The sequence below is a fragment of the Arachis duranensis genome, chromosome 1 (assembly GCF_000817695.3).
Source record: "Arachis duranensis cultivar V14167 chromosome 1, aradu.V14167.gnm2.J7QH, whole genome shotgun sequence".
NCBI lineage: Eukaryota > Viridiplantae > Streptophyta > Magnoliopsida > Fabales > Fabaceae > Arachis > Arachis duranensis.
In genome coordinates, this window is record NC_029772.3 from 26,428,180 (window position 1) to 26,438,809 (window position 10,630).

Genomic DNA, 10,630 nt, shown 5'->3' on the forward strand with positions numbered 1-10,630 from the left:
TCCCATGAGGATTGATGGACTAATCAACAATGGTTAAGTGATTGGCTTAGTAAGAGAGACAGAAAAGAGTGTTTTGGTATTCAAAGAGCATTAAACAACAATTTCAGAATTTCAGAAAGCAAGCAGCAATGAGTTGGGAATAAAACATGGAGAAAACAGTTAAGGCTTCAGAGTTATCTATTTTTCCGGATTTATTTTTCTTACTAACTATTTTAATCATGCAAGATTTAATTCATAGCAAACTATATGTGACTAGACCCTAATTCCTTAGACCTTCCTAGTCTCCTCTAAAATTCATTAACTGCCAATTCCTTGGTCAATTAATTCCAATTAGAAGGTGATGATCAAATTTCAGTTTATATGCCACAAGAATCCTAATTATCCAAAATTAAGGGGATTATATGTCACGTATCCCGTTAAATACAAACAATTAGAAATTCAGAATAATATGTTTTCAAGCTATTGTTCAAGTAAAGAGCTTTTCCAAGTTTTACAAGAACTCAATTAGAACTTTGGTCATACTTCCGTTCCACCCAAATTCATAAAATAAAGAACGAAAACAATTATTGAAATATAAATCAAAAGATGGATTAAATTAGAAAGATCAAACGAATTAATCCATACAAATAGACAGAGCTCCTAACCTTAACAATGGAGCATTAGTTGCTCATGGAATGCGGAATGAAAATTTGTATAGAATTGGAATAGAATTTCCTAATGGAATCCCTCTAATGTAATCTACCTAATAGAAGAGAAGTCTCCCCTTTTTATAACTAATCCTAATTAATTTAAAATATAATATTTAAAATTAAGATAATATCTTTTCATATTTTAAAATCAAATTTGAATTTAAATCAGAATTAACTAACTACTCTGCATCTTGTAACGTGGGACCACTTGGCTTCACTGGATCCGTGCCTAACTAGGGTGCTAAAATGGGGTCCAGAAATCACCCCCAGCGTTTTCTGCACGTGGCGCATGTCACGCGTACGCGTCAGTCATGCGTATGCGTTGATGGTCTTTTTCGCAAGCTATGCGGACACCTCGGTGGCGCGTACGCGTTGCTGAGCAAATCTTCAAATCACGCGTACACGTCAGTCACGCGCATGCGTCGCCATGGATACTTCCAAATCACGTGTACGCGTCAGTCACACATTAGATGCAAATCCAGCCGAATGCTACCTAAAATAAATAAAATTATAGAAGACTCAAAGTAGCATCCATATTGGCTAAAAGATAATTAATTCTTTATTAAACTCAACAAATTAGATGCAAATTCACTAGGAAAAGATAGGAAAGATGCTCACGCATCACTCACCCACAAAAAAGATAAGATAAGATTATAAACTTATCTCGAGGGAGGTCACTCTACACTACTATAAATACACTGGCATACCCAGGTATAACTGATACTCCAATTCTACAAAAAACCTACCTAAAGCCCGTACTGACTTAAGCATCGAAATCTCTTGCAGGTACCACCACCCTCTAGTGACCAAGGACCAGCTGCACCTCACATTCCAACAAGTTGGGCATGGCGGCAATGATCAGTTCAAAAGATCTTGTCCGAGATCGACTTCCAGTTTCAGGTAACCCCCGGAATATTTCTCCTGTAGTTAAGTGTCGAGAGGCTAATAGCCTCTGAAATTGATTACTAAATTACTCAATTATTCATTGAGCCTACTTCTTAACTTAAAATTTGTGCAATTTAAATAGCAGGATTCCAAGATACTTGATTGGCTTATAATGTTTCTTAAGTTGTAAGAATTTTTAGGTTTCCAATTTTATATTTGTCCTGTAGTCAAGTGTCAAAAGACTATATTAACCTCTGAAATTGATTACTAAATTACTCAATTACTTATAGAGCCTGCTTCTTGACTTAAAATCATTGCAGCTTAAATAGCAAGATGTCAAAATACTTGATTGGCTTATAATGTTTCTTGAGTTGTAAGAATGAAATCTTTACCCATGTTCATTAGAACTCAATCTCCTCGCCTTTCCTCTGCTGTCAACCCTTGATACAGTAGAATCGATGAGAGTTGTCCTGATCCATTGCTACAGCTACTTCGAGGTTCTTGGCCTTCTTGACCTTTTCCTTACTATCTGGTTCATCATTTTGCAATTGGGATTTTGTTTCAGCAGTTGCTAGAGAAGGTGGACAGCACGATTTGTCAGCCGGTAATGTGCGGATGTCATAAGTTGGTGCCATTGAAGGGCTTTAAGAAAGGTATGTTCCTTATTTTTGGCATTAATTTTTTTAGCAGATGAATTTTTTAGGGTTAGGTTTAAGGTATTGTAGCTTGAAAGATACAAGAACAATAAGCAAGAATGGTGGGAAAGCAATTAAGGAAAGGGGAAAAACTTTCGTGGTTTGGGAAGTGACCCTGGTAGTGTGTAGGTAAGGGAATAATAAAGCTTACCTGAAAAAAAAAGGAAGATTGATTTGAGAACTTGTTTCAAAGGCTAGGTTACCCCAAGGCCAAATTAGCTATGCGATCCCAAATCCGGGCTTTGAGATGAGAGTGGACCTGAATCCTATCTCAATCAATAACTTGATGAATTATCATCATCCTTGTGGATTGTTTGCAGGACCCAGGTAGATTATATGTGTTGACAGTGTTATGTTGGATTATTGACATGATGTGTCCCTGGAAAAATTGGGTATGATCTTTTTTTATACGTTAATTGACTTACCTTAAAGGATTATACTAGTGTGCAGTGCAGGATGGACTTGACATTTAGTTAGAGATATATTCTGTAGTGAAGCAATGGTAGAAGTATTTTAGTTATTCAGTAAATAATTGTAATTACTTTAGATTTTGTTATTATTTTGTATTTGAATGGCCCACATACTAAGTGACCTATGTTGTGGTGAGGTTATTAAAACAAGGGCCATAGTTTTAATTGGTAGGAGATAGGAAAAATGTAGTTTAGTGGTTTTTGTAGCTAATTTAGGCTTTGTGTGTGTTCTTTTAATGCCGAGATGTTGGTGTCGTAGGTGAAGATCAATAAATGACTTGATCCAATTGCTTACGTTGGACAAGAAAGCTGAGTAACTCATCTCATTTTCCTTAGGTGGTGACATTAGTTTTCATGGCTGAGAACAACAATACAATTCCTAACGTAGACGCTGTGATAGACGCCGTTGAAACATTTAGTTCGGAGGCAGAGGATGGGGATGCTGACGAGGTATGTCATGTGTATGATAGTTTTAATGGTTACGTTAAGGATGTTTGTATAATGTTTTCTGATTTGATTTCACCCCACATTTTATGTATGAAAATGGCTTCAATATAGTACTGAAGCGGAGGATGATGATGTCGAAGCTGCCGAGCATAATCACGGAGTGGGCGAGGCAGTTGGTGGTTCATACAACATACATGTGGATCAGATAATAAATATGGAATTTATGACCCCTGGTGAAGTAAGAGGATTCTACAATGAGTACACGCAATGGAAAGACAGTAAAAAATGCCAAATGCGAATTGCGTTACACGTTTGTATGCAATTGAGAGGGGTTTAGACATAGGAAGTGGCTACAGAAGATTGATCGAAAGAGGGAACACAATCCAGTAACTCAGTGCGGGTGTGGCAGAGATGAGGATAAAGAGAATAACATCTGATGGGAAATGGTGCGTTGCATGTTTTGTTGATGATCATAACCACGGTCTTGATAGGAATATGTCGGATGTTGATATAGCTCACATTAATAACTTGAGGGAGGTGGGAATTAGCATTCCAAAGGTGTATCAGTCATTTGCGATGCAGGTTGGAGGGTTCAACTTAGTCAGGTTTACGAAGCAAGACATGCTCAATGAGGTCCGCAAGCAACGTGCACTGCAGGAAGGGGATGTTAATGCTACGCTGTGGTTTTTCGAGTGTGTTGCAAGGGATGACGAGAGACTCTTTTGGAGATACGAAGTTGGTGATGGTGATCAGATGTGTGATATGATATGGAGTGACGGGCGCAGTCAAGAAGATTACTAGGTTTTTGGAGATGTGCTTGTTTTTGATACGACCTATGGCAGGAATAAGTATAACCTTCTGGTGATTGTGCTGTTTGAGGTTAATCACCATAACCAAACATGTGTTTTTGCAACTGTCATGGTCTCTTGTGAGGCGCAAGAATCGTACAAGTGGGTACTACATAAGTTTCTGGAATGCATGAATGGCAAAGCCCCGAAATCAGTTATCCCTGATGGGGATCTTTCTATGCGGTTGGCCATCAGTCACGTGTTTCCGAAGGCGCATCCTAGCACCAGAAGTATCAACAGGAGGGTCGGCAGAAACTGTTTGAACTCCAGGGGTCGGGATGATCTTCCTCAGGCCTTGAGAGTCAGAAGTCAGCTTCTTCGGGCGCACTTGGGAAGACCTTCCCCCAATGTCTTTGCCGTCAAGTTTTGGGCAGCCGTCGCCTTCTTGGCCTTCCGGAAGGCCTTCATAGAGTCAGAAGATTTAACCATCTTTGAAAAGAAACTGGAAAAAATATTAGACAATTGGAAAGGGATAAATTGGCAAATAATAGAAGAAAACTATCAGAAAGAAGTCGGATGCTACCAAATTCAGCACGGATGAGGGAGGGATCTCCTAGAAACTTCTTTGTATCCAAATAAGGAGGCTCCCCCCAATGTTCCTCTAAAACACCCACAAAAGCTTGTTCTACCTCACTCAGACTCTCCCAAGGATATTTGACCACTACTACATCTTTTTGCCACCATAAGGGAAAGGTGGGCTCATCATTCTCATCCAAGAAAAAAGGACGAGCATCCTCAACAGCTCAGACTTTGAAGTAGTAATTCTTAAAGTCCTAAAAGGACTCATCAAACATAAAAAACACCTTCTTTCCCTGGGTATCTCAGAAGAAAATCCAAGAGGCTTTCTTCTTGATCACCTAAGGTTTTGTCAACACAAAAAGGTAAAGAAAAAGGGATATGGTAGGTCGGACATCCAGCTCTTGACACAATAGTTGAAAAATCTTTATAAAATCCCGAAAATTTGGATGAAGCTGAGAAAGGGCCATATTACAGGTCCATAAGAGGTCGGTCTCAAAAGCAGTAAAAGGGATGGTGATATTCAGCTGGCTAAAGAAATAGTTATAAGCATAAAAGAAGAGGCATTCTTCCCGAGTTAAGGGAGGGAAACTAACCCTCTCCTCAAGGTCAAGCGACAACAGTTCGTAATTCTTTCCATCATCCCTATTGCTACAGATCCTATGGAACCTCCTTAGCCTCTCACAGTACTTGGGATCAGCCACAGTCACACACATCAGAACTATTGAAAAGAGCCAATCGGCCATACCGGTAAGAACTTTGGTGGACATCTCGACAATGTTTTTACGCGAAGACATAGACCAACTATCCCTACAAGTAAGAAAAATAAAAAGCCACTAACAAACAACTCGAACAGAAACAAAAAGCGGGAAACAACCAAACAAACAACAACCACAGCAACAAAAGGATACCCCAGGATCCACACAAAAGAGATCAAACGCCATAAGTCCAGGGGCATCCTTTGGAGGCAACAATACAGAGAATAGGAAAAGGAGTAAACCCTAACCCTCTCAAACAGAAGAAAAGGAAATCCAGATATCAACGACAGAGAAGTAAAAAGATCGCGACTTTCAAGAAACAAAAATCAACAAAGGAAGTTTCATCATTTTGGGAAAAGAAAGCTCAGCAAAAATTAAACCTTTGTATATAGAGAAATAGCACATGGAACAGTCATCATCAAAAGTAAAACGGAACCAGAAAATAATGCAGAGAAGTTCAGAATAAAAGAGCTAACATGGAAAAGTAGAAGAAGGCAGAAAGACGAAATACGCGAGCAAGTAAGACGTGAAGAAAACTCCAAAAGGATGCAATCTTGGGTTACGGGGTAAACAAAAAGAAACTTCTTTTTGCTTAGCAAAACGAAACGTACGAACGGTTCAGAACTCCAGAGAAAGAAGAAAAAGCTTAGGGCAAAGTGATATTCTTTTTCCAAGCTGAAAGAATGAAGTAGACAAAGGGAGAAGAAAGGGCTAAGTTCAAAATTCTTTTTTCGAAACAAAGAAGGAAAAGGAAACGGCAGAATAATAGCACAATCAATGAAGCATTAAAAGCGCGTGCGTATTTTCAAGAAAGTAACCCCCCTTTCGAGGAACAAACGCAGCAATAAAGGAGCTAAAAAATGCTTCGCATTTTGAAAAATAAACTCGCGAATGGAAGAACGGATTGGACCAAAATGCTTGAGTACGACTTCCCCAAAGAGATCGAAGCTTAGAAAGTACGATCTCATGGAAAGGTCCGAACTTAAGTAGGGGCACTGTTCATACACTGGACCGAGCTATACTATCCTGGCTGGACGACGTCAAAATGACCGACCTCTTGTAAAGGTTGGCTCGTCACCGACCTCTTCCTAAAGAGCTCAACTAACTCTCTATAAAGGCCCAAGCAGGCCCAAAGCTAAGGATTACAGCCCCTCTAAAGGCGGCTAACAAAAAAAAAAGATAAGGTGACCTCACCCACAAAAAGATAAGATAAGATAACAAACTTATCTCAGAGGAAGATCATCAAACACTACTATAAATACACTAGAGCACCGAGGTATAACTCATACTCTGATTCTACAAAAAACCTGCCTAAAGCACGTGCTAACTTAAGCATCGAAGTCTCTTGCAGGTACCACCACCCTCCGGTAATAAAGGATCAGCAGCATCTCCCACTTTATCAGATCAGACATAGCATCACCGACCAGCACAGAAGATCTCGTCCGAGATCGTCCTTCAGTTCCAGGTAACCCTCAGAACACTATGTGTGTGGCATCTTCTTCAAAATGCGACGTCTAATATTTCTACAGAAGAGGAGCTTGACTTTCGATCTTGGTACGGAATGCCAGTTCTATAAACCCAATTCCTTGAGCTGGAAAAGTTGGGTGCGATACATTTCACCTGAGAGATATTCTACGGTTTCGAGTGTGTCTAACAAGATCTGTGCGATACCATGTTGTGGATCATCACGAAAGTGAGGATGGTTGTAGCTTTATTGTAAAGAAGTACCGTCGACCTTACCAAACATGGCAGGTAGAGCATGTCCGAAGCAGCAACCTGTTCAGTTGCAACTGCCTTCGGATGGAGTCGTTCGACATACCTTGTGTGCATATAATTGTCATCCTTATCTGCCTTAATATTGGTTCATTGCTGTCAACACTTGTGCTCCGGAGGTGGTCAAAGGCCGCCAAAAGCAAATTTGTTACTGATAGAGCCGTCATGGAAAGCGTGGACGCCGGAGCTATGTACCGAAGTAGAGTCGGTTCTTTTTTCCACCATTGTAGGCACCTTGCAAAGGTTGCGTGCTCGACGGATGATCGGGGTAAAACTTGTCTCTCAACAAATTCCCATTCGGCAAGTGTACCAAATTTGTCGTCAAGTAAAAACTCACAATAGAGTGAGGTCGAATCCCACAGGGATTGATTGATCAAGCAACTTTAATTAGAGGAATGATCTAGTTGAGCGAATCCATGAGTAGAGTTGATAATTGCAGAAATTAAAATGGCAAGAAAGTAAATGACTGAAAGTAAATAGCAGAATTGTAAATGGGAATGGGGGAATTGCTCATAAAACTAAATTTGCAGAAAATAAAGAGAATGGGTAAGATTAGAATTTGGGGAGTTCATTGGGCTTAGGAGATGTTGCATTCTCCGGATCAATTTCATTTTCATCTCTTCCTCAATCAATGCACTCATTGATCTCCTTGGCAATCTTAAGTGATTAAATCACAATTTCTTGCAATTCAATCTCTCAAATCTTGATCAATAGCCAATTCCTTAGTCAATTGCTCATGAGAAGAGATGAAGTGTGGTCACTGATTATACCACATGCACTTTCCAAATCAAATGCTTAGAGGGTTATAGCCACATACCCATCCACACTCAATTTGGTCCAGTATGAGAAAGCATTTCTAGCTAATCCCTTCATTCCTCTTTCAAGGATCCGAAGAGATCCCTGTTTGAATAGCTTCTTTTCCAAGATAACTATCCAATTGGATGAAGATCGAAAGCTTTCAAGTAAAATCAAAAGGAAAGATAGAAGAAGAATAAGAAAATTAGTATTGATCCATCAAATTACAACAGAGCTCCCTAACCCAATGAAAGGGGTTTAGTTGTTCATAGCTCTAGAAATCAAAATCAAAGATGGTGTGTGAAGGGGGGGAAGTCTGAAGACCCCTCATCAATCCCCCATGAATGAATTCCCCAAAATCCAGCATGATTTGAATGTAAAAGCTAAGGCCTTTATATAGGCTCTCCTAAATTACCAAAAATGAAATTAAAAACAAATTACAATAAAATGAAAATTCCTATTCTAGATGCTTCTTGTGGTCTGGATTGGTTGACAATTGTGGGCTTGCTTGCTTGGGCTTTGAAGTGGACTTGAGAGAGAAGTGAGTCAAGTTGAGGTCCAGGTGCTAAAGTTAGTGCTAAAGTTAGCCACTCTAACGCTACAAGTGTGGCGTTAATGCTAAAGTTATTGTGGCTAACGTTGCACTTGCTGCCCAGTTAGTGTTTTTGGGGCTTAAAAGATGCCTCTTGTTTGTGCTCCAATTTCATGCCCACTATAGAGTATTATACATCGTTGGAAAGCTCTAAACGTCATCTTTCTAATGCAACTAGAATCACCTCAATTGGACCTCTGTAGCTCAAGTTATGCTCCTTTGAAGTGGACATGGTCGCTGGCATATATGCCAACGTTAATGAAAATGTTGAGTCTCAATAACGCCAGCGATTTCCCGTTTTCTGAAGCTCAAACTTAGTGTCCACCCCATACTATTATATATTGTTGGAAAGCCCTGGATATCTACTTTCCAATGCCTTTGGAAGCGCATCATCGGAAGCTCTACAACTCGAGTTATACTTCTTGGAAGGTGAAGAGGTCAGTTGGCCTTAATACAGGTTGATACCATGTTCATCGTTGCACTTTCGGGGCAGGTTTTCTCCCTCAACCTTTGTGTCAACCATGTAGTGTCATATATGCTTGGAAAGCTCTGGAATCCTACTTTCCAATGCCACTGGAATCACTTCATTTGGAGCTTTGTGGCTCAAGTTATGCATGTTTGAAGAAGGCATGGTCAGGCTGCCAGGTGGGACTTTTGCCCACGTTAACTTCCACGTTAACTGAGTTAACGTGGGAGTTAACGTGGCTCATTGTGGCTTGTGTGGCTCCTTCCAACGTTAGTGACAATGTTGAGTGTCACTAACGTTGGCCATCACCTTCTTTCATCCACGTTAGCTTCCACGTTAACTAAGTTAACGTGGAAGTTAATGTGGCTTCCTTGGGGGTTGTGTGGTTGCTTTCAACGTTAGTGACAATGTTGGGTGTCACTAACGTTGTCGACCACCCTTGCCTCTTACGTTAGCTCCCACGTTAACCAAGTTAACATGGGAGTTAACGTTGCATTTTGCACTTAGGCCAACGTTAGTGACAATGTTGAATGTCACTAACGTTGGCTTCCTTCCCCCATTTAACGTTAGAGGCCACATTAACTAAGTTAACGTGGACTCTAACGTGGCCACTTATGAGCTTGGTCCAACGTTAGTGATAATGTTAAGTGTCACTAACGTTGGCTCCATTTCCTTTCTTCAAAGTTAATGCCGCTAACTTTTCTCACTAACGTTGGGTTAATGCCACTAACGTTCCAACTTTCCTTCCTTCCACGTTTGTGCCCACGTTAGTGTAACTAACGTAGCCACTAACGTGGCTCTTCTCTGCTTCTTTTTGCCTGAAATCAAACAAACAGAGTCATCAAAGTCTTGCTCTTAATCATGGGATCATGCATCATCCAATTTATCATATAATTCATGCAAAATCCTCATGAAATCATGTAAAGTGCACAATGTATACTTGAATCAAGAAGTAAGTGAAATTCTACCCAAAACTAGCTTATTTCCTAAGAAAATGCATGAAACTACCTTAAAAACAGTGAAGAAAAGGTCAGTGAAACTGGCCAAAATGCTCTGGCATCACAACACCAAACTTAAAGCTTGCTTGTCCCTAAGCAAGTACTGGAACAAGAGAATGATGAATGGAATGCTAAGAGTAATGAGTCATTCTTGTGGAAGTCATGTCCCTGGTTTTATTGTGGTTTCATGCATAGCAACTTAGGTTCATTCCTGGCTTTCAGACCTTTATCATGTCCTAGAATACTCACTGTGACTGCATACCATGAGACTTGGATTTCTGATTTGCATAAATTTGAAGCAAATGCTTACACATTTTTGGATTTCTGATTTTATCCATTGAGATATAAATTAAACTATTTTAACGGTTCAGATAGACGTATTGATAGTTAATATGGACATCAAACAGTGAAGTTTACTGAGTGCAAGCAACCGATTGAAAAGTTTTGCTAAATTATTTAAAATCCTAGTGTACTCTGCATAAAATCCATGTCCAAAAATAGTGTAAATTGTTAAAATAAACATATGAATATATATAAAAAAATATGCATGTACCTATAAATATTTTTATATATTTAAGGCACAAATTATTCATATGTATTTGTGTATAATAATAATAATAATAATAAAAGTCTAGGAAATAAACTACAATATAATATAAGCCAACTTTCTTTTGTTATTGGATTTAGATCCTCTAAAT

At 39.4% G+C, this 10,630-nt stretch overlaps 1 protein-coding gene across 1 annotated transcript; it reads left to right on the top strand.

Moving 5' to 3' along the window:
• The first annotated feature begins 3,597 nt into the window (after nt 1-3,597).
• LOC110275113 (protein FAR-RED IMPAIRED RESPONSE 1-like) lies at nt 3,598-3,987 on the top strand. Its single transcript, XM_021130680.1, has one exon. It carries the CDS (start codon nt 3,598-3,600, stop codon nt 3,985-3,987), a length of 390 nt encoding a protein of 129 aa, XP_020986339.1.
• The last annotated feature ends 6,643 nt before the right edge of the window (nt 3,988-10,630 follow it).